The following is a 24,531-nucleotide window of genomic DNA, read 5'->3' on the forward strand; positions in this document are numbered from 1 at the left end:
ATGACATCGCCGAAGTCGAGGATCGGTAGAATAGTCAGTTTTACTAGGGTAAGTTTGGCGGCGTGAGTGAAGGAGGCTTTGTTGCGGAACAGAAAGCTGACTCTAGATTTGATTTTAGATTGGAGATGTTTGATATGAGTCTGGAAAGAGAGTTTACAGTCTAGCCAGACACCTATGTACTTATAGATGTCCACATATTCTAGGTCGGAACCATCCAGGGTGGTGATGCTAGTCGGGCTTGCGGGTGCAGGCAGCGAACGGTTGAAAAGCATGCATTTGGTTTTACTAGCGTTTTAGAGGCCACGGAAGGAGTGTTGTATGGCATTGAAGCTCGTTTGGAGGTTAGATAGCACAGTGTCCAAGGAAGGGCCGGAAGTATACAGAATGGTGTCGTCTGCGTAGAGGTGGATCAGGGAATCGCCCGCAGCAAGAGCAACATCACTGATATATGCAGAGAAAAGACGCGGCCCGAGACTTGAACCCTGTGGCACCCCCATGGAGACTGCCAGAGGACCGGACAACATGCCCTCTGATTTGACACACTGAACTCTGTCTGCAAAGTAGTTGGTGAACCAGGCAAGGCAGTCATTAGAAAAACCGAGGCTACTGAATCTGCCGATAAGAATATGGTGATTGACAGAGTCGAAAGCCTTGGCCAGGTCAATGAAGACGGCGCACAGTACTGTCTTTTATCGATGGCGGTTATGATATCGTTTAGTATCTTGAGCGTGGCTGAGGTGCACCCGTGACCGGCTCGGAAACCAGATTGCACAGCGGTGAAGGTACGGTGGGATTCGAGATGGCCTTCTGGATGATAGCGGGGTGAATAGGTAGTGTCTCGGGTGGTTGTTGCCCTTGATGATCTTTTTGACCTTCCTGTGACATCGGGTGCTGTAGGTGTCCTGGAGGGTAGGTAGTTTGCCCCCTGGTGATGCATTGGGCAGACCACACCACCCTCTGGAGAGCCCTTCAGTTGCGGGCGGTGCAGTTGCCGTACCAGGCGGTGACACTCTCAATTGTGCATCTGTAAACGTTTGTGAGGGTTTTAGGTGTCAAGCCAGGTGCTGTTGCGCCTTCTTCACCTCACTGTCAGTGTGGGTGGACCATTTCACTTTGTCAGTGATGTGTACGACGAGGAACTTGAAGCTTTCCTCCTTCACCACTGCTGTCCTGTTGATGTGGATAGGGGGGTGCTCACTCTGCTGTTTCTTGAAGTCCACGATCAGAAGTATAAGTAGGGGTTAAGAAGTGAGTATACACAATGCCCAGTGAAAGTGGGTATACCGTGTATACCTGCGTATAGCCTCCACTACACCACTGGTTACATATCTTGAAAACATGATTTGCTGACTAGCAAAACATTTTGGAACTATGTCAACAATGGTCTAATGAAACTAATACCAAAATATTAGTTTTCCTTTATTGTGATATGTTTTTCAATGTTGAATTGTTCAACATTGTTGCTTTGGCAACACAATAATGTGAATAAAGCATATACATGGAAATTGAAATTGGAACAACAATACCAAAAAGTATTCTTCTCCCGGTGTCCCCATTAACTGTGTGCGTGCATGCGTCTGTGTCTTTTGCTGTGTGTGTGTGTGTGTGTCTTTCTCTGTATGTGTGCGTGTGTCCAGGTACCCAGCGTCGTCGTCTGATTCCCAGCCTGACCCTGGACTCGTCCTCTCTGATCAGGAAGCCCGCCATCAGCTCCAGCGTACGCTGGGTAGACGGCCCGCTAAGCCCCGCCCCCAGGGGAACCACAGAACCCTTCGAGATAAAGGTCTACAAGATAGACGACGTGGAGCGCCTGCAGAGGAGGAGAGAGAAAGGAAACAAGGTGAGAGAGAGGGATGGCGCCGAAGAGTTAAGATGGCGGGATGTCTAACGTTTTACATGCACCCAATTGCAATTGTGCTATTTTGTTAGTTTTTTTGCGTTGTTTGTAACTTTATTTTTTAATCTTATTTTGTACATAATGTTGCTTCTACCGTCTCTTATGACTGAAAATAACTGCTGGACATCAGAACTGGAATGACTCACCACCGACTGGAAGAAGCTTTCTCCTTTAACAAGTCCGGCAAGAAGGATATACTGCTCTCCCGGGAACAGGCCCAAATTCAAGTCATTTGCGTGAAGAAATGACGACGCAGATCGGGCTGCCTTCTGAGAATCCGTAGGCGAGCGAGTAAACTCCCACTGCCTTCCATTCTACTTGCTAACATGGAATCATTGGAAAATGAAATTGATGACCTACGATTACGATTATCCTACCAACGGGACATTAAGAACTGTAATATGTTTCACTGAGTCGTGGCTGAACGATGACACAGATAATATAGAGCTGGCTGGATTTTCCATGCACCGGCAGAACAGAGGTGCTACGTCTGGTAAGACGAGGGGTGGGGGTGTGTGTCTCAATAACAGCTGGTACGCCATGTCTAATATTAAAGAAGTTTCGAGGTATTGCTCGCCTGAGGTAGAGTACCTTATGATAAGCTGTAGACCACACTATTTAGCAAGGGAGTTCTCATCTATATTATTCGTAGCCGTCTATATACCATCACAGACCGATGCTGGCACTAAATAAATGCTCATCCAGAAGTTTAATGCAGGCATACTTAAATCAGTTTTACCATATTTTTACCAGCATGTCACATGTGCAACCAGAGAAAAAAAAACTCTAGACCACCTTTACTCCACACATAGAGATGCATACAAAGCTCTCCCCCACCCTCCATTTGGCAAATCTGACCATAATTCTATCCTCCTGATTAACTAAAGCAGGAAGTACCGGTGACTCGCTCAATACGGAAGTGGTCAGACGACGCAGATGCTATGCTACAGGACTGTTTTGCTAGCAGACTGGAATATGTTCCGGGATTCATCCAATGTCATTGAAGAGTATACCACTTCAGTCATCGGCTTCATCAATAAGTGCATCGACGACGTCGTCCCCACAGTGACCGTACGTACATATCCCAACCAGAAGCCATGGATTACAGGCAACATCTGCATCGAGCTAAATGCTAGAGCTGCCACTTTCAAGGAGTGGGACACTAATCCGTACGCTTATGAGAATCCCGCTATGCCATCAGACGAACCATCAAACAAGCAAAGCATCAATACATGATTTTAATTGAATCTTACTACACCGGCTCTGATGCTCGTCGGATGTGGCAGGGCTTAAAAACTATTACGGACTACAAAGGGAAACCCAGACGCGAGCTGCCCAGTGACGTGAGCCTACCAGACAAGCTAAATGCCTTCATGCTCACTTCGAGGCAAGCAACTCTAAGGCATGCACGAGAGCATCAGCTGTTCTGGATGACTGCATGACAATGCTCTCGGTAATCGATGTGAGCAAGACCTTTAAACAGGTCAACATTCACAAAGCTGCGGGGCGAGATGGATTACCAGGACGTGTATTCAAAGCAAGCACAGACCAACTGGCAAGTGTCTTCACTGACATTTTCAACCTCTCCCTCAATGAGTCTGTAATACCTATATGTTTCAAGCAAACCACCATAGTCCCTGTGCCTAAATGATTACCACCCCGTGGCATTCACATCGGTAGCCATGAAGTGTTTTGAAAGGCTGGTCATGGTTCACATCCTCCCGGATACCCTAGACCCACTCCAATTCGCATACAGCCCCAACAGATGCACAGATGATGCAATCTCAATCGCCACTGCCCTTTCCCACCTGGACAAAAGGAAAACTCAGCGTTCAACACCATAGTGCCCATGAAGCTCGTCACTAAGCTAAGGACCCTGGGACTAAATACCTCCCTCTGCAACTGGATCCTGGACTTTCTGATGAACGACCCCCAGGTGGTAAGGGTAAGGAACAACACGTCTGCCATGCTGATCCTCAACACTGGGGCCCCTCAGGGGTGTGTACTTAGTCCACTCCTGTACTCCCTGTTCACCCACGACTGCGTGTCCAAACACAACTCCAACCTCTCCCTCAATGTGAACAAGACGAAGGAGCTGATCGTGGACTACAGGAAAAGACGGGCCGAACAGGCCTCCATTAACAACAACGGGGCTGTATTGGAGTGGGTTGAGAGATTGGTCCACATCATGGTCCAATCACATCAAGACAGTCGTGAAGAGGGCATGACAAAAACCTTTCCCCCTCAGGAGACTGAAAAGATTTGGCATGGGACCCCAGATCCTCAAAAAGTTCTACAGCTGCACCATCAAGAGCATCCTGACCGGTTGCATCACCGCCTGGTATGGCAACTGCTCGGCATCTGACCGTAAGGCGCTACAGAGGGTAATGCGTATGGCCCAGTACATCACTGGGGTCAAGCTTCCTGCCAACCAGGACCTATATAATAGGTGGTGTCAGAGGAAGGCCCATAAAATTGTCAGAGACTCCAGTCACTCAAGTTATAGACTGGGTGACAAGTCTGGGGCAAGCGGTACCAGAGCGCCAAGTCTAGCACCAAAAGGCTCCTTAACAGCTTCTACCAGCATCCCCAAGCCATAAGACTGCTGAGCAATTCATCAAATGGCCACCGGACTATTAGATTGACCCCACTCCATTTGTTTTGTACACTGCTGCTACTTGCTGTTTATTATCTATGCATAGTCACTTCACCCCTACCTACATGTACATATTACCTCAACTAGCCTGTACCCCCGCACACTGACTCGGTACCGGTACCCCCAGTATATAGCTTCATTATTGTGTTACTTTTTACATTTATTTATTTTTTTACTACTTTAGTTTGTTTTGGTAAATATGTTGGTTAAGGGATTGTAAGTAAGCATTTCACAGTAAGGTCTACACTTGTTGTATTCGGCACATGTGACAAATAAAGTTTGATTTGGATGGATATGGTAAAGATGGATGGTGAGAGAGAGGTGGAGGAGAGGGAGCGAGAAAGGGAACACACAAAGGGGGAGGGGGAGAGAGAGAGTGAGAGAGAAGGATGATGAGCGAGATGATGATGTTGGTGGAGGAGGAAAGAAACATTTCAGAAAAATCTTGGAATGGAAAATGTATCCAGGACATTTAGGCCCGGATTAAATCTGATCACAGATCATGTGCTGTGTGTCTTTTAAAGGCAATTTCCAACTGAGCAGACATATGCAGCGTTTACCGTGAAGGCGAATGAAACATTACCTTTAAAAGCTGCATTGCTTATAACGCGCGACCAGATTGAATCACGGCCTTAGCTCAAAACACAGGAAGGTTTAACAACCTCATCTTCTTCTTGCTGTTAAATAGTTTCCTAGTAGTAGATTTAGAAGTAGTTGATTTTAGGAGTGACGTGGACTTGGTGCCAGGCCTTTCCTGTGGACTGTATTTATCTACCTGGCCAACATGGCACTCCTATCCTCTCACAACACTCTCTTTCCAGACCCACAGTCTGGCTGAACGCCTGAGACGCACTCAACTCAATGTCTCTCGCTCTCTCTCATACCCCTCCTCCCTCAATCCCTCTCTCTCTGACCCCTCCTCCCTCAATCCCTCTCTCTGACCCTCTCTCTCTCTCTCTTAACCATTCTCTCTGACCCTCTCTCTCTCTGACCCTCTCTCTCTCTGACCCTCTCTCTCTGACCCTCTCTCTCTCTGACACTCTCTCTCTCTGACACTCTTTCTTTCTCTCCCTCTCTCTCTGACCCTCTCTCTCTGACACTCTCTCTCTCTGACACTCTTTCTTTCTCTCCCTCTCTCTCTGACCCTATCTCTCTTTATTCAATTTTTATTTTATTTCTCTCTCTCACCTTTTCTTTCTTTCTTACTTCATTTCTTTCTTTAAAATCCCCCGACATCTCGCTCTCCTTTTCAATCTCTCCCTCTCTTCTTTCTCTCTCTCTCTCTTTCTCTCCCTTCTCCCCCTCTCCTCTCTGTGTCTCCATCAGGAGGTGGTTTATCTCAGTGCTAAGCTGAAGACCTTGGAGCACAGGCAGCAGCGGATCTCCGAGGTCCGAGCCAAGTACGACTGGCTGAAGAAAGAGCTGGAGCAGACCAAGCAGCACCTGATGTTGGAGCCAGAGAAATGGACCACTGAATGTAAGTTTATGCAAGTGTGTGTGTGTGATACTTGTACTGCAGTCACACACAAAACCTTGACACCTACAGTAATCTTGTTGATAATACCTTCTGTCTGGCTACACAGTCAAAGCCCCTACCTCGCTATAATATGGCTGTGGTGCACGCACGCACACACGCAAGCACGCACGCACACACACACACACACAATCTCCCCCTTGTCTCCAATATCAAATCTCTGTTCCATTGCTCAGACCTGTCAGACGGAGCATCATATAACACATAAGTACATCTCATAGCTGACATACCAGCTGATATTGATCCGTCTAATAAACTCATAAAGGCACATATGGCAGAGTTGGATTACACTCATAGCTGCTGGTGATATTTGTCAACAGAAGAAGTGGCACGCAATATTGGTTCAGTGCATTCGGAAAGTATTCAGACCCCTTCCCTTCTCCACATTTTGCTACGTTACAGCCTTAATCTAAAATAGGTGAAATATTTTCTTTCCCTCATCAATCTACACCTTTTCGCAGTGATTACAGCCTTGAGTCTTCTTATGACGCTACACGCTGCAGATCCTCTCAAGTTCTGTCAGGTTGGATGGGGAGGTTCACTGCACAGCTTTTCCCAGGTCTCTCAGAGATGTTTCTATTGGGTTCAAGTCCAGGCTCTGGCTGGGCCACTCAAGGACATTCAGAGACTTGGTTATGTGCTTAAGGTTGTTGTCCTGTTCATTCGCCCCAGTCTGAGGTCCTGAGCGCTCTGGAGCAGGTTTTCATCAAGGATCTCTCTGTACTTTGCTCCGTTCATCTTTCCCTCGATCCTGACTAGTTTATCAGTCCCTGCAGCTGAAAAACATCCCGACAGCATGATGCTGCCACCCCCATGCTTCACCGTAGGGATGGTGCCAGGTTTCCTTCAGAAGTGACACTTGGCATTCAGGCCAAAGAGTTCAATCTTGGTTTCATCAGACCAGAGAATCTTGTTTCTCATGGTCTGAGAGTCATTTAGGTGCCTTTTGGCAAACTCCAAGTGGACTGTCATGTGCCTTTTACTGAGGAGTGGCTTCTGCCAAGCCACTCTACCATAAAGGCCTGATTGGTGGAGTGCTGCAGAGATGGTTGTCCCTCTGGAAGGTTCTCCCATCTCCATAGAGGAACTCGGAACTCTGGAGCTCTGCCAGAGTGACCCGCATGTTCTTGGTCACCTCCCTGACCAAGGCCCTCTCCCCCGATTGCTAAGTATGGCCGGGTGGCCAGCTCTAGGAAGAGTCTTGGTGGTTCCAAACTTCTTCCATTCAAGAATGATGGAGTCCACTGTGTTATTGGGGACCTTCAAGGCTTCAGAATTGTTTTGGTACCCTTCCCCAGATCTGTGCCTTGCACAATCCTGTCTCGGAGCACTACGGACAATTCCTTCAACCTCATGGCTTGGTTTTTGCTCTGACATGCACTGTCAGCTGTGGGACCTTTTTATAGGTGTCCAAACAATTGAATTTACCACAGGTGGATTCCAATCAAGTTGTAGAAACATCAAGGATGATCAATGGAAACAGGATGCACCTGAGCAAAGGGTCTAAATAAGGTAAATAAGGTATTTCTGTTTTTTATTTTTTCGCTTTGTCATTATGGGGTATTGTGTGTAGATTGATGAGGGAAAAAAGGATTGAATAAATTTTAGAGTAAGGCTGTAACGTAACAAAATGTGGAAAAATGAAAGAGGTCGGAATACTTTCCACATGCACTGTAGATCTAGGAGCCTGGATCCTCTCCTCACATTTCAAGGCAGCATTAAGATATTGACTGACAGACCGAGCCCCGCTCAGGTAATACCTCCCATTCGTTCTATGCGTTATTGCCGCACTGCTGTCTATACTTCCAGGGGTATTGTCAGCTGTAATCTTGTACCCATTCATTTGAACTCCACTCTTAGATCTGCTATTGTTAGCTCAAAACAGAAGCCAACTGTGGTCTACTCACCCAGTGCTTTTGGTTCAAATGGGAATTCCACAAACTTGAATACCCCTCGGTTTTCAAATCAGGGCCTTGGCTTTTGCGCGATAGAAACCAAATCCCATGTAAGTCCGTTTATAGCATTTCATCATTGGTTACTCTGAGTTCCTCATATTGACATTGGCTGCGGCCTCAGGCCCTGTGGTGCTAACCTTGGAAAAGTAATTCCAATTTCTACTCATACTAATAGGGATAGACCGACCAAATGATGCAGTTCTATGCATTCTTATAGCCTTACCAACTATATCTATCATCAGACAGGGCCTGCAACCGCCTATTTAACGTAGATTGTTTGAGTTTCCATGTGACATTAAAAATCGTAAAGGACTTGGGTTGATACATCTGAACTTTAGGAGCTTACTTCCTAAACTGGATTACATCAAGATCTGGGCTATGCAGACGAATCCGGACATTCTGGTATTGACTAAAACTTGGCTCTCTGGGGACATTCTGGACTCTTTTTATTTAAAAAAATATATAATAAATAATATCTTTCCCTTGACAATTTTTTTGTTGTTACTATCTTTAAGACTTTTTGCACTCGAAAAGTTAACTAGTGTGTTGTCTTCTTTTACTAAATCAGAAGTTATTATCCTGGGTGACTTAAATTATGATTGGGAAATGCAAGCTTCAGACAATCTAAAAGATGTGTAATGATCTAAACCTGACCCAACTGGTGACTAAGCCTACACGGCCCAACCCAAAATAATCCCTCAAAGTGAACTCTAATTGAGCTTATTTTAACAAATACACCTAAGAAATATGTTCCTACTGTTGCCTTCACCCAAGACATTAGTGCCCATTGCGCAGTTGTTCGTGTTACAGATGTGAGAATAGAAAAATCTAAGCCTTGAGTCATCACAAAGAGGAACTTTAAAAACGTCAATGAACAGGCTTTATTTTAGTGACCTTCAGTTATCCCTGAAGTTGATTTAGCTTTGAGTCTTCAACACTATTGTGGATAATCATGTGCCCTTCAAAAAATGAAAGGTTAAAGGTAGATTTAATGCCTGGTACACTATGGAATTTTCAGAAGTCATTCATAAGAGAGGATACTTGGGTCAAGGCCAGGAACACAGGCTTAGGTCTGGGACTGGCAAGCTTTTAAGCAACTGAGGAATCATTGTGTAAGACAAACCAGAAAGGCTAAATCTGATTATTATGTAACCACTCTTTCGGGTTGTAATGGGAAACTGGCTAAATTCTGAAGGGCTCTACTTTCTCCTCTCTGCCACAACAAATTAATTCAGACACTTGCCTCATTACGGAAAAAAATGTCATCACTGATGCATTAAGCACCATTTTATTTCAGCGGACTATCGCTTTGAAAGAACGTCTAGCCTATTCAGAATGATATTGGGCTGGATGCTGATAGTGGAAATTAAATCAAATCACATTTTATTGGTCACATAAAATGTAGCGAAATGCATGTGCTTCTAGTTCCGACAGTGCAGCAATATCTAACATGTAATCTAACAATTCCACAACAACTACATAATACACACAAATCTAAGAATAATATATACAGTGCCTTGCGAAAGTATTTGGCCCCCTTGAACTTTGCGACCTTTTGCCACATTTCAGGCTTCAAACATAAAGATATAAAACTGTATTTTTTTGTGAAGAATCAACAACAAGTGGGACACAATCATGAAGTGGAATGACATTTATTGGATATTTCAAACTTTTTTAACAAATCAAAAACTGAAAAATTGGGCGTGCAAAATTATTCAGCCCCTTTACTTTCAGTGCAGCAAACTCTCTCCAGAAGTTCAGTGAGGATCTCTGAATGATCCAATGTTGACCTAAATGACTAATGATGATAAATACAATCCACCTGTGTGTAATCAAGTCTCCGTATAAATGCACCTGCACTGTGATAGTCTCAGAGGTCCGTTAAAAGCGCAGAGAGCATCATGAAGAACAAGGAACACACCAGGCAGGTCCGAGATACTGTTGTGAAGAAGTTTAAAGCCGGATTTGGATACAAAAAGATTTCCCAAGCTTTAAACATCCCAAGGAGCACTGGGCAAGCGATAATATTGAAATGGAAGGAGTATCAGACCACTGCAAATCTACCAAGACCTGGCCGTCCCTCTAAACTTTCAGCTCATACAAGGAGAAGACTGATCAGAGATGCAGCCAAGAGGCCCATGATCACTCTGGATGAACTGCAGAGATCTACAGCTGAGGTGGGAGACTCTGTCCATAGGACAACAATCAGTCGTATATTGCACAAATCTGGCCTTTATGGAAGAGTGGCAAGAAGAAAGCCATTTCTTAAAGATATCCATAAAAAGTGTTGTTTAAAGTTTGCCACAAGCCACCTGGGAGACACACCAAACATGTGGGAGAAGGTGCTCTGGTCAGATGAAACCAAAATTGAACTTTTTGGCAACAATGCAAAACGTTATGTTTGGCGTAAAAGCAACACAGCTCATCACACCATACCCACTGTCAAACATGGTGGTGGCAGCATCATGGTTTGGGCCTGCTTTTCTTCAGCAGGGACAGGGAAGATGGTTAAAATTGATGGGAAGATGGATGGAGCCAAATACAGGACCATTCTGGAAGAAAACCTGATGGAGTCTGCAAAAGACCTGAGACTGGGACGGAGATTTGTCTTCCAACAAAACAATGATCCAAAACATAAAGCAAAATCTACAATGGAATAGTTCAAAAATAAACATATCCAGGTGTTAGAATGGCCAAGTCAAAGTCCAGACCTGAATCCAATCGAGAATCTGTGGAAAGAACTGAAAACTGCTGTTCACAAATGCTCTCCATCCAACCTCACTGAGCTCGAGCTGTTTTGCATGGAGGAATGGGAAAAAATGTCAGTATCTCGATGTGCAAAACTGATAGAGACATACCCCAAGCGACTTACAGCTGTAATTGCAGCAAAAGGTGGCGCTACAAAGTATTAACTTAAGGGGGCTGAATAATTTTGCACGCCCAATTTTTCAGTTTTTGATTTGTTAAAAAAGTTTGAAATATCCAATAAATGTTGTTCCACTTCATGATTGTGTCCCACTTGTTGTTGATTCTTCACAACAAAATACAGTTTTATATCTTTATGTTTGAAGCCTGAAATGTGGCAAAAGGTCGCAAAGTTCAAGGGGGCCGAATACTTTCGCAAGGCACTGTACATATACATATATGGATAAGCAATGACAGAGCGGCATAGGCAAGATGCAATAGTTGGTATAAAATACAGTATATACATATGAGATAAGTAATGCAAGATATGTAAACATTATTAAAGTAGCATTATTAAAGTGACTAGTTATCCATTTATTAAAGTGGCCAATGATGTCAAGTCTGTATTCAAGCCAAATATCTTCAGCCTCCTGAAGTTGAAGAGGGGCTGTTGCGCCTTCTTCACCACACTGTCTGTGTGGGTGGACCATTTCAGTTTGTCTGTGATGTGTACGCCGAGGAACTTTCCACCTTCTCCACTGCTGTCCCGTAGATGTGGATAGGGGGTTCTCCCTCTGCTGTTTCCTGAAGTCCACGATTATCTCCTTTGTTTTGTTGACGATGAGTGAGAGGTTGTTTTGCTGACACTACACTCCGAGTGCCCTCACCTAATCCCTGTAGGTAATCAAGCCTACTACTGTCGTGTCGTCTGCAAATTTGATGAACAGGGAGTACAGGAAGGGGCTGAGCACGCACCATTGTGGGGCTCCAGTGTTGAGGATCAGCAAAGTAAGAGATGTTGGTACCTACCTTCACCACCTGGGGGAGGCCCATCAGGAAGACCAGGACCCAATTGCACAGGGTGCCGTGGAGACCCAGGGCCTCAAGCTTAATGATGAGCTTGGAGGATACTGTGGTGTTGAATGCTAAGCTATAGTCAATGAACAGCATTCTTACATAGGTATTCCTCTTGTCCAGATGGGATAGGGCAAATTGAAGTGGGTCTAGGGTGACAGGTAAGGTGTAGGTGATATGTCCCTTGACTAGCCTCTCAAAGCACTTCATGATGACAGAAGTGTGTGCTACGGGGCGATAGTCATTTAGTTCAGTTACCTTTTCCTTCTTGGGTACAGGAACAATGGTGGCCATCTTGAACAGGATGTACCCGTGCATCCTGGGATAGGGAGAGATTGAATATGTCCGTAAACACACCAGCCAGCTGGTCTGCGCATGCTCTGAGGACGCGACTAGGGATGCCGTCTGGGTCGGCAGCCTTGCGAGTGTTAACACGTTTAAATATCTTACTTACGTCGGCCAAGGAGAAGGAGAGCCCACAGTCCTTGGTAGCTGGCCGCGTCGGTGGCAGTGTTATCCTCAAAGCGGGCAAAGAAGATGTTCAGTTTGCCTGGAAGCAAGACGTTGGTGTCCGTGGCGTGGCTGGTTTTTCCTTTGTAGTCCGTGATTGTCTGTAGACCCTGCCACATATGTCTCGTGTCTGAGCCGTTGAATTGCGACTCCACTTTGTCTCTATACTGACATTTGGCTTGTTTGATTGCCTCGCGGAGGGAATAACTACACTGTTTTATTCGGCCATATTCCCAGTCACCTTTCCATGGTTAAATGTGTTGGTTTGTGCTTTCGGTTTTGCGCGAAGGCCGCCATCTATCCACGGTTTCTGGTTAGGGTAGGTTTTAATAGTCACAGTGGGTACAACATCTCCTATGCATTTCCTTATAACTTCACTCACCAAATACCTCAATATTATTATCTGAGGCTACCCGGAACATGTACCAGTGCGTGATCAAAATAATTTTTAAGCGTTGATTCCGATTGGTCAGACCAGCGTTGAATAGTTCTTAGCATGGGTACATCCTGTTTGAGTTTTTGCCTATAGGAAGGAAGGAAGGAGCAAAATTAAGTCGTGGTCAGATTTGCCGAAAGGAGGGCGGGGGAGGGCCTTGTATGCATCTCGGAAGTTAGAGTAGCAGTGTAGAGTTTTGCCAGTGTGAGTGCTGCAGTCAATATGCTGATATAATTGAAGCAGCCTTGTACTCAAATTTGCTTTGTCAAAATGCCCAGGTACAATGAATGCAACTTCAGGATATTTGGTTTCCATTTTGCATAAAGTCCAGTGAAGTTCCTTGAGGGCCGCCATGGTATTGGCTTGAGGGGGGTATACATGGCTTTGACAATGACCGAGGATAATTATCTTGGGAGATAATACGGTCGGCATTTGATTGTCAGGAATTCTAGGTCAGGTGAACAAAAGGACTTCAGTTTCTGTATGTTGTTACAATTACGCCATGAGTCGTTAGTCATGAAACATACACCCCCGCCCATCTTCTTCCCGGAAAGATGTTTATTCCTACCAGCACAACGTACAAAGAATCCAGGTGGCTGTACTGACTCCGACAGCATATCCCGAGAGAGCCATGTTTCTGTGAAACAGAGTATGTTACAATCCCTTAGGTCACTCTGAACATGGCAATTTACAGAAATTAAAGTCTTTGATAGCAATAGACAACAAGAAATCTACAGGGACCGACCAATTGGATCATGGTCTGCTTAAGTGTGCAGCGCCCATCATTGTTGTCTCAATAACCCACATTTTGTATGTAACATTATCAGGAAATATTCTAATAGTATGGAAAATCAGCTCGTGCTCCACGCCATAAGGGCTGTTAAAGTAGTGACCTTATTGCCTCATTTCAAGGCTTCCTTGTTAAGCTAAGATTCTTGAATCCTTGGTAAATGTACAACTTTGCTGTTTTTTTATCTGAGAAATGTATTTAGAATGTAAACCAATCAGGGTTTAGGCCTGGGCATAGCACTATTACAGTAGTCAATGCTTTAGACACAATAGTCACAGTGAGTCCAGCTGTGGTAAATTCAATTGATTGGACATGGTTTGGAAAGGCACACACCTGTCTATATAAGGTTCCACAGGTGACCAAGAACCCGATGGTCACTCTGACAGACCTCCAAAGTTCCTCTGTGGAGGAAATATATATATATATATATATATATACACATACACATACATATTTTGGGGAAATTGTTCAAATAAAAAACTGAATAACTGAAACATAATTAGTCAGACTATATATATATATATATATATATATATATATATATATATATATATATATATATATATATATATATATATATATACACACACACACATATATACACACACACACACATATATACACACACACACACACACACTGGGGCAAAAAAGGGGCAAAAAAGTATTTAGTCAGCCACCAATTGTGCGAGTTCTCCCACTTAAAAAGATGAGAGAGGCCTTTTCATCATAGGTACACTTCAACTATGACAGACAAAATGAGAAAAAAAAATCCAGAAAATCACATTGTAGGATTTTTTATGGATTTATTTGCAAATTATGGTGGAAAATAAGTATTTGGTCAATAACAAAAATGTATCTCAATACTTTGTTATATACCCTTTGTTGGCAATGACAGAGGTCAAATGTTTTCTGTAAGTCTTCACAAGGTTTTCACACACTGTTGCTGGTATTTTGGCCCATTCCTCCATGCAAATCTCCTCTAGAGCAGTGATGTTTTGGGGCTGTTGCTCGGCAACACGGACTTTCAACTCCCTCCAAAGATTTTCTATGGGGTTGAGATCTGGAGACTGGCTAGGCCACTCCAGGACCTTGAAATGCTTTTTACGAAGCCACTCCTTCGTTGCCCGGGCGGTGTGTTTGGGATCATTGTCATGCTGAAAGACCCAGCCACGTTTCATCTTCAATGCCCTTGCTGATGGAAGGAGGTTTTCACTCAAAATCTCACGATACATGGCCCCATTCATTCTTTCCTTTACACGGATCAGTCGTCCTGGTCCCTTTGCAGAAAAACAGCCCCAAAGCATGATGTTTCCACCCCCATGCTTCACAGTAGGTATGATGTTCTTTGGATGCAACTCCGCATTCTTTGTCCTCCAAACACGACGAGTTGAGTTTTTACCAAAAAGTTATATTTTGGTTTCATCTGACCATATGACATTCTCCCATTCTTCTTCTGGATCATCCAAATGCTCTCTAGCAAACTTCAGATGGGCCTGGACATGTACTGGCTTAAGCAGGGGGACACGTCTGGCACTGCAGGATTTGAGTCCCTGGCGGCGTAGTGTGTTACTGATGGTAGGCTTTGTTACTTTGGTCCCAGCTCTCTGCAGGTCATTCACTAGGTCCCCCCGTGTGGTTCTGGGATTTTTGCTCACCGTTCTTGTGATCATTTTGACCCTACGGGGTGAGATCTTGCGTGGAGCCCCAGATCGAGGGAGATTATCAGTGGTCCTAATAATTGCTCCCACAGTTGATTTCTTCAAACCAAGCTGCTTACCTATTGCAGATTCAGTCTTCCCAGCCTGGTGCAGGTCTACAATTTTGTTTCTGGTGTCCTTTGACAGCTCTTTGGTCTTGGCCATAGTGGAGTTTGGAGTGTGACTGTTTCAGGTTGTGGACAGGTGTCTTTTATACTGATAACAAGTTCAAACAGGTGCCATTAATACAGGTAACGAGTGGAGGACAGAGGAGCCTCTTAAAGAAGAAGTTACAGGTGTGTGAGAGCCAGAAATATTGCTTGTTTGTAGGTGACCAAATACTTATTTTCCACCATAATTTGCAAATAAATTCATTAAAAATCATATAATGTGATTTTCTGGATTTTTTTTATTCTCATTGAAGTGTACCTATGATGAAAATTACAGGCCTCTTTCATCTTTTTAAGTGGGAGAACTTGCACAATTGGTGGTTGACTAAATACTTTTTTGCCCCACTGTACATACACACACACACATATATATATATATATATATATATTTTCTTAATTCTTTATTTTATTTTCATATTGTATTATTCAGGGCACATTTAAACAAAAGACCTAGGTTTCAATATGTCCTCCCTGTTAAAGTAAAGGTTACATTTTCTTCTTATACAAAGATGCGGCTACAATGTGGATCAGATCAAATATGCATGCTTGTGCTTGTAAATAGTGTTTTTATGTACAGATGACAAAATTATGAAAATATATATTTTAGAAAGTGCCCATGTTGTACAGTATAATCTTGTAATTGTAATTTACCTGGAGCACCAGGTATAAACAAGGCTTCTGTCCCTGTCTCTATAACATGGGTTGTAACAAATGTCCTTCTTTCTGTCTCTGTCCGTCTCTCTGTTCCTGTCTCTGCCCCTGGTTGTAACATATTGTCTCTCTGTCCTCTCCCCATAGTTGACCTGCAGCAGACGTTTGAGGTGGACTCTCTGGAGTACCTGGAGGCTCTAGAGGTGATGACAGACAGACTGGAAACCAGGGTCAACTTCTGCAAGGCTCACCTCATGATGGTCACCTGCTTCGACGTCACCTGCTGCCGCAGGTAGACCCACGGACGGACCACACCTCCGCTAGGACTGTTAGGACTCAAGGGACTTGGAGCAGCTCGGATACAACAGCAGAGAGAGGGATGGAGCGGAGGGAGGGATTTCCTTGAGGAGGTGCAGAAGAACAAAGGCAGACACTAAAGATGAATATTTTTTTAAGCAGCGGGACAGGGAGCGAGGGAGAGAGAGGAAGAGAATTAAGAGGAGGAAGAGAGGGTGTTTTTTTTATTTTTAAATGAGGAGTATATCTCCCACCTGACAGGAAGAGCACTTTTACTGAGGAGTTGTTGGGGATGAAGTTTGTAAATAAAGTTGTGCTTGCTTTGAATAAGGACTGGCTGACAGACGGCTATAGACACGTAGGGAAAAAAAGAGAAAAGAACGACAGAAAAGAAAAGAAAACCAACCTTGTGTGTGAAAGACAAGTGCCTTGCGAACACTTCAAAATCGGAACCATTGCTCCTGTATTTGTGTACAGATGGTGCTAGCTGAAAAAAAGAAGAGATCTCAAAAGTAAAAAGAAGAAATAAGTTGTGGAAAGTAAAAACCACAGCTCCGTTTTACTCGGTGTTTCCTCCCCTGACTAGCTGTTCTCAGTGGCTTGTATTGTTCTGCACTAGTTAGGATTCAACTTTAGGAACTGCTACGTGTACGTTTTCTATACCTCTTTTAAAAAATTCTCTGAAGACAGTGACACCACACAGAGTGCTTTAGGGGATAGGAAATTATGTATAAGGACGGACAAGACCCGGGGAAGGGAGGTGGTGGTGGTGGTTTATCTTATGACCCATTGATTTCATTGTCATCCCTCAGGCTATGGTAACTGAAGTATTCAGTCGGGGGTTCAGGCCTAATACACACCCACCACCCACCCGTCCCCTAACGATGATCAAGAGGTGCAGAGAGACATCAGCTAGAAAGGAGGGGAGATGGAGGGATGAACAAAGGCTAAAAGAAAATGTTACCATTAGGGGAACATCATAATAACGACCATAGAAGGGGATGGGTGTGACCATGTGATTAATGGGTTAAAGGGACACTGCTCTATTCTACAGGTCAAAAAAATGGGGGACATTGAGTTTAAATATGAGTGTAGAGGAAAATGTCCCATTCACTCTGCTTGGTGCCACTGTCGTGGTGCATTCACTTTCATAATAGTTTGGTGCTTGAGACAGTTTCAGATCTAAATGTTTGTATACACATACATACATATATATACACATATACACACACATACATACATACATATATATATATATACACAGTTGGAGTTATTTTCACTCGTTTTTCAAACACTGCACAAATTTCTTGTTAACAAACTATAATTTTGGCAAGTCGGTTAGGAAAACTACTTTGTGCATGACACAAGTCATTTTTCCAACAGAAGTTTACATACCCTAAGTTGACTGTGCCTTTAAACAGCTTGGAAAATTCCAGAAAATTATGTCATGGCTTTAGAATCTTCTGATAGGCTAATTGACATAATTTGAGTCAATTGGAGGTGTACCTGTGGATGTATTTGAAGGCCTACTTTCAAACTCAGTGCGTCTTTGCTTTACATCATGGATGATTTCTTCTGTTATTCCCAACACCTCAGAAAAACAATTGTAGACCTCCACACGTCTGGTTCATCCAATTTCCAATCGCATGAAGGTACCACGTTCATCTGTACAAACAATAGTACGCAAGTATAAACACCATGGGACCACACAGCTGTCAAACCGCTCAGGAAGGAGACGCATTCTGTCTCCTAGAGATGAACGTACTTTGGTGCGAAAAGTGCAAATCAATCCCAGAACAACAGCAAAGGACCTTGTGAAGATGCTGGAGGAAACGGGTACATAAGTATCTATATCCACAGTAAAACGTGTCCTATATCAACAAAACCTGAAAGGCCGCTCAGCAAGGAAGAAGCCATTGCTCCAAAACCGCCATAAAAAAGCCAGACTACAGTTTGCAACTGCACATGGGGACAAAGATCATACTTGTTGGAGAAATGTCCTCTGGTCTGATGAAACAAAAATAGAACTGTTTGGCCATAATGACCATCATTATGTTTGGAGGAAAAAGGGGGAGGCTTGTATGCCGAAGAACACCATCTCAACCGTGAAGCACGGGGTTGGCAACATCATGTTGTGGGGTGCTTTGCTGCAGGAGGGACTGGTGCACTTCACAAAATAGATGGCAGAATGAGGGAGGAAAATTAGGTGGATTTACTGAAGCAACATCTCAAGACATCAGTCAGGAAGTTCAAGCTTGGTCGCAAATGGGTCTTCCAAATGGATAATGACCCCAAGCATACTTCCAAAGTTGTGGCAAAATGGCTAAAGGACAACAAAGTCAAGGTATTGGAGTGGCCATCACAGAGCCCTCACCTCAATCCTATAGAACATTTGTGGGCAGAACTGAAAAAGTGTGTGCGAGCAAGGAGGCCTACAAACCTGACTCAGTTACACCAGCTCTGTCAGGAGGGATGGGACAAAATTCACCCAACTTATTGTGGGAAGCTTGTGGAAGGCTACGCGGAACGTTTGACCCAAGTTAAACCATTTAAAGGCAATGCTACCAAATACTAATTGAGTGTATTTAAACTTCTGACCCACTGGGAATGTGATGAAAGAAATCAAAGCTGAAATAAATCATTCTCTCTACTATTATTCTGACATTTCACATTCTTAAAATAAACTGACCTAAAACAGGGTATTTTTACTAGGATTAAATGTCAGGAATTGTGAAAAACTGAATTTGACTTAGGTTGTATGTAAACTTCCGACTTCAACTGTATATATACACATATGTATGTGTGTGTATATATACACACATATGTATGTGTGTGTATATATACATATATGCAAATGTATGTGTATATATATATGTATGTATATATATATATATATATATATATATATATATATATATATATACACATACGTATGTGTGTGTATATATACATATATGCAAATGTATGTGTATATATACACATTTGTAATGTGTGTATTTACAATGGGGCAAAAAAGTATTTAGTCAGCCACCAATTGTGCATGTTATCCAACTTAAAAAGATGAGAGGCCTGTAATTTTCATCATAGGTACACTTCAACTATGACAGACAAAATGAGAAAAAAAATCCAGAAAATCACATTGTAGGATTTTTTATGAATTTATTTGCAAATTATGGTGGAAAATAAGTATTTGGTCACCTACACACAAGCAAGATTTCTGGCTCTCACAGACCTGTAACTTCTTCTTTAAGAGGCTCCTCTGTCCTCCACTCGTTACCTGTATTAATGGCACCTGTTTGAACTTGTTATCAGTATAAAAGACACCTGTCCACAACCTGAAACAGTCACACTCCAAACTCCACTATGTCCAAGACCAAAGAGCTGTCAAAGGACACCAGAAACAAAATTGTAGACCTGCACCAGGCTGGGAAGACTGAATCTGCAATAGGTAAGCAGCTTGGTTTGAATAAATCAACTGTGGGAGCAATTATTAGGAAATGGAAGACATACAAGACCACTGATAATCTCCCTCGATGTGGATCTCCACGCAAGATCTCACCCTGTGGGGTCAAAATGATCACAAGAACGGTGAGCAAAAATCCCAGAACCACACGGGGGGACCTAGTGAATGACCTGCAGAGAGCTGGGACCAAAGTAACAAAGCCTACCATCAGTAACACACTACGCCGCCAGGGACTCAAATCCTGCAGTGCCAGACGTGTCCCCCTTCTTAAGCCAGTACATGTCCAGGCCCGTCTGAAGTTTGCTAGAGAGCATTTGGATGATCCAGAAGAAGAATGGGAGAATGTCATATGGTCAGATAAAACCAAAATATAACTTTTTGGTAAAAACTCAACTCGTCGTGTTTGGAGGACAAAGAATGCGGAGTTGCATCCAAAGAACACCATACCTACTGTGAAGCATGGGGGTGGAAACATCATGCTTTGGGGCTGTTTTTCTGCAAAGGGACCAGGACGACTGATCCGTGTAAAGGAAAGAATGAATGGGGCCATGTATCGTGAGATTTTGAGTGAAAACCTCCTTCCATCAGCAAGGGCATTGAAGATGAAACGTGGCTGGGTCTTTCAGCATGACAATGATCCCAAACACACCGCCCGGGCAACGAAGGAGTGGCTTCGTAAGAAGCATTTTAAGGTCCTGGAGTGGCCTAGCCAGTCTCCAGATCTCAACCCCATAGAAAATCTTTGGAGGGAGTTGAAAGTCTGTATTGCCCAGCAACAGCCCCAAAACATCACTGCTCTAGAGGAGATCTGCATGGAGGAATGGGCCAAAATACCAGCAACAGTGTGTGAAAACCTTGTGAAGACTTACAGAAAACGTTTGACCTCTGTCATTGCCAACAAAGGGTATATAACAAAGTATTGAGAAACTTTTGTTATTGACCAAATACTTATTTTCCACCATAATTTGCAAATAAATTCATTCAAAATCCTACAATGTGATTTTCTGGATTTTTTCTCATTTTGTCTGTCATAGTTGAAGTGTACCTATGATGAAAATTACAGGCCTCTCTCATCTTTTTAAGTGGGAGAACTTGCACAATTGGTGGCTGACTAAATACTTTTTTGCCCCACTGTATATATATATATATATATATATACACATATATAGCCTGTTTCCTAAAAATAACTTTCAGACATAAATGCTTCTTCTTCATCTTACCATCATATTTAATGACGTAGTGTCCTTGGCTGTTTTGAAAGGCATTTATAAATAAAATGTATTATTTTTATTATCATCCTCATCATTCCCTCTCCCTCCCTTTCGTGAGAGGTCATGCCCCTTGCCCTTTCACCTCTCCCCTATGTCATGGTCATGAATGAAGGATCTTATTTATTTAACTCAGGAGGCATGCTGGAACAGAGAGGTGCTGGAACCGAGAGTTGCTTGTATTGTATAATGCATTATCCACACACCTTTTGGTCTGCAAAGTTACTATGCATTCAAAAAAAGACAAAATAATGTACATATGCTGAGCCCATTTCATATATAGATAGATTACAACATATACACTATTGTCTTTATTTGAGATTAGATTTTTTCTATTTTGGTTTGTTACTTCCTCCTTTGAGATGGGAATTGTACGATTTGATGGGGGTAGGAAGAAGTAGTCCCCTAATGGTTAAGATATGATTCAGGATAGGTAATCTGATCCTAGATCTGTTCCTAAGGGCAGCTTCTACCTGGAGCCTGTTGAAGATAGTACTCTCCAGAGTCACGTTCGGCTGCAACATTACAAAACCTGCGCGTAGAAACGTGTTGTGGATAAAAAAAGATGATTGTCTTGAAGGCTAGGGAATCGAGTCTGCTCTATTCGTAACATTTCTATCTGCGAAGTTTGAACATCTCACCTTCCTGAATACACCCTGGTCACGTCTGTGTTTGTCACCATGGAAACGTCCCACTCCGCTGTCATGGGGTCGGATGTGTTGTAAAGAGATCTATTCCTCTGGTTGCACAGTCTCTGAGAGGAGTGAGAGAGGTAGCCTACTGTAGATAGCAGGATTGGACACAACTTAATTTAGTCCATTTCGGGAAGGGAACAAATCCTCACTGAACAAAACAGCAGGCTTCAAATCTTGAAATGGTATTCAGCCAAAACGTCTCCTGAGAAGACGGAATAGAAATGGAATTTACCCGTAGTCCCATCCCGTGCTAGCTAGGCCTTACGGTGCTTTGGCTGGGCTAATTTGTGTGTGTGTTTTGAGAGAGACAGATGCACAGACCAGAGAGACAGACTATGGTTGTGTTCAGAAGGCACAAAACGGGGAGAAATAAACCAGTTTGAAATGGGAAATGAAAAAAGTTGGACCAACAATGTTTCTTCCTAATTGTGCCTGCTTGAACCCGACCCATGTCTGTTTGTAACTGTCAGAAAGGAACACTTCGAACAGAGAAACGGACTGAAGAATCTGACAGTGACGCAAGGATTGCTGTAAATAAAGGATTGTATTGGAGGAGATGAGTTGTCAATTTATTCTCTCAATTTCTTCTACACATCCACCCAGTTACCGTGCTCAACAATCCTCAGATTGAATATGAGTGTTAGTAAACCAACCATCGTCCCACAAAGCAATATGGGCACAATCATAATGTAGATAAGATCAGAACAAAGGACTTACTAAACGGGGCTAGTAAGAGTAATATTACGAACTGAGCATTTGAACCAATTTCTACCATAGATGGAACCCACTTAGTGAAACCAGGCTCCATCCACCCAGGTTTAGCTGCAGTGTCTGTCATGTAACAGATTGTCTACGTTGTAACACATCATTCCTTCTCAGGTCCTCCCCAGTGGCGGTATTAGCATACAACAGCAGAGAGCCATCCTTCTCTTTGCCTCTACATCTCACTGGGTGTTACTTCTACTGTGTGCGTGTAGGCCTACAATAGTCATTTATCTTGCCCAATGGAGGAGAAGCAGTATCAGTGCCTGCGACCGCGACCAAATGAGCCTTTTGTTGTCATTAGAATGTATTTGTAATATTAATGTCGCTCCGCAAGTACAATAACTTTGCCACTGACAGAGAGAGAGAGAGAAAGGCTACTAGGGTTCTATATTCTCAGCCCCTGGATGAAACGTTGCTCCTGACACCCTGCTTTGAACACCCACACGAGGGGAGAGGAGAGAAGGGGGGAGAGGCCTGTCCATGGGCGCATGAAAGGGGGTGAGGGGCCCAGGAGAGAGGAGAGAACAAATCCCATTGGTGGATGAAGAATAGGAGCTTTCCCTCCCTCTCTTTCCCTGTCTTACTGTATCCACAGTACTTCCCCATTGTCTTTACACATGGACACATCTGTAAATCTCAGCACCCTGACCCAACCCTTTGGTATAACTCACAAACATGGTAACGTGTGACTGTGGATGTTTCTCCTAAGGTATCTGTGTGTGTGTTCTCCCTCTCTCTCTCCCTTCTTCTCCCTCCGTCTGTCTCTGAAGTGGAAACCAACCAGTCCCTGATCATCTACTCTCCCACAGCTCGCAGCCATTTGATCCACGACGCAGTTCATTAACAGGATAGTCGTGCGATAAGATATGTTCAGACAAGGAAGAAAACGATTGAGGTTTTGTATCCGACTGTATCTCGCCATATCACTGTCTCTGATCAGCACTGAGGGAGGTTTACTGTGGGCTGGGAGACTCACTCTTCTGCCTCTTCCACAGGACCTGGATAGCAGGCTTTTAAATGGTAAGTAGCCTTTAAATGGGGGAAAGAAGCATTTACACCGCTGGAACACTGGTTTATACCAGTGTGTGAGAGAGAGCGAGAGAGAGAGAGAGAGAGAGAGATAAAAAGGGAAGAAAAATGTCCCTAGGAGAAAGATGCCTTGATAGGTGGAGAGGCAGACAGGCGGTGTAGAGAGGGATGGAGGGAGGGAGAGAAAGAAAGAGAGGGATGGGCGCGGGGGTGAAACATCTCTGATGTCCCTTTGATTATCTCTGGCTCTCCTGCTGGGCTCTCAGACGCCACTCATCACAGAGAGAGAAAGAGAGAGGGGGGAGGGAGGGCGAGAGAAAGGGGGAGGGCGGGAGAGAGTGACGGGAATAAAGAAAGCCAAGCCTATCAAAATGGAAGCTGAAGAGATGATCGTGAATCCAATCTGAGAGTAATAGATGATTTAGAAATGGTCTGTTCATTGTATAGTTCTCTGCAGAGAGAGGGGGGGGGGGGGGGGGGGGGGGTGATATCTAGTTCTCTCATTGTCCTCCACAGACAGACAGACAGACATTTCAGACTGACTGGGTTCGAACCAGAGTTTCCCCGCGTGCCACAAAACTGTTAGCCTGCAGAGCTAAAGCATATAGGCATCGACACCAATCGGTCACATATACAGTACACCTCAAGTCATATTAGCTAGACACGGCTGGATCAAATCGGAGTGTTGGACTAGTAACTGAAAGGTTGCAAGTTCAAATCCCCGAGCTGACAAGGTACAAATCTGTCGTTCTGCCCCTGAACAGGCAGTTAAACCCACTGTTCCTAGGCCGTCATTGAAAATAAGAATTTGTTCTTAACTGACTTTCCTAGTTAAATTAAGGTAAAATAAAATAAAAAATTCCATAAAAACCTGAGAGTTCATCTGTCAGTGGACAAATTGACGGTTATGCGAAAGCAATAATATGAGGGCGTGTGTTAGTGCCATTACCGGCACGC

At 43.6% G+C, this 24,531-nt stretch overlaps 1 protein-coding gene across 2 annotated transcripts in view; it reads left to right on the forward strand.

Moving 5' to 3' along the window:
* The window catches only part of LOC110505332 (kinesin-like protein KIF26B), a 168,834-nt gene extending 152,079 nt beyond the window's left edge, over window positions 1–16,755 (forward strand). For both annotated transcript variants that reach the window (XM_021584512.3, XM_036962480.2), the window contains exons 17-19: window positions 1,638–1,840; window positions 5,880–6,030; window positions 16,205–16,755. In XM_021584512.3, coding sequence (XP_021440187.3) covers window positions 1,638–1,840; window positions 5,880–6,030; window positions 16,205–16,353 — 503 coding nt within the window. In that variant the 3' untranslated portion in view covers window positions 16,354–16,755. The remainder of the gene's footprint in view (window positions 1–1,637; window positions 1,841–5,879; window positions 6,031–16,204) is intronic.
* Window positions 16,756–24,531: the final 7,776 nt, after the last annotated feature.

This window comes from Oncorhynchus mykiss, chromosome 25, assembly GCF_057628025.1.
Source record: "Oncorhynchus mykiss isolate SJ-2025 chromosome 25, ASM5762802v1, whole genome shotgun sequence".
NCBI classification, from domain to species: domain Eukaryota; kingdom Metazoa; phylum Chordata; class Actinopteri; order Salmoniformes; family Salmonidae; genus Oncorhynchus; species Oncorhynchus mykiss.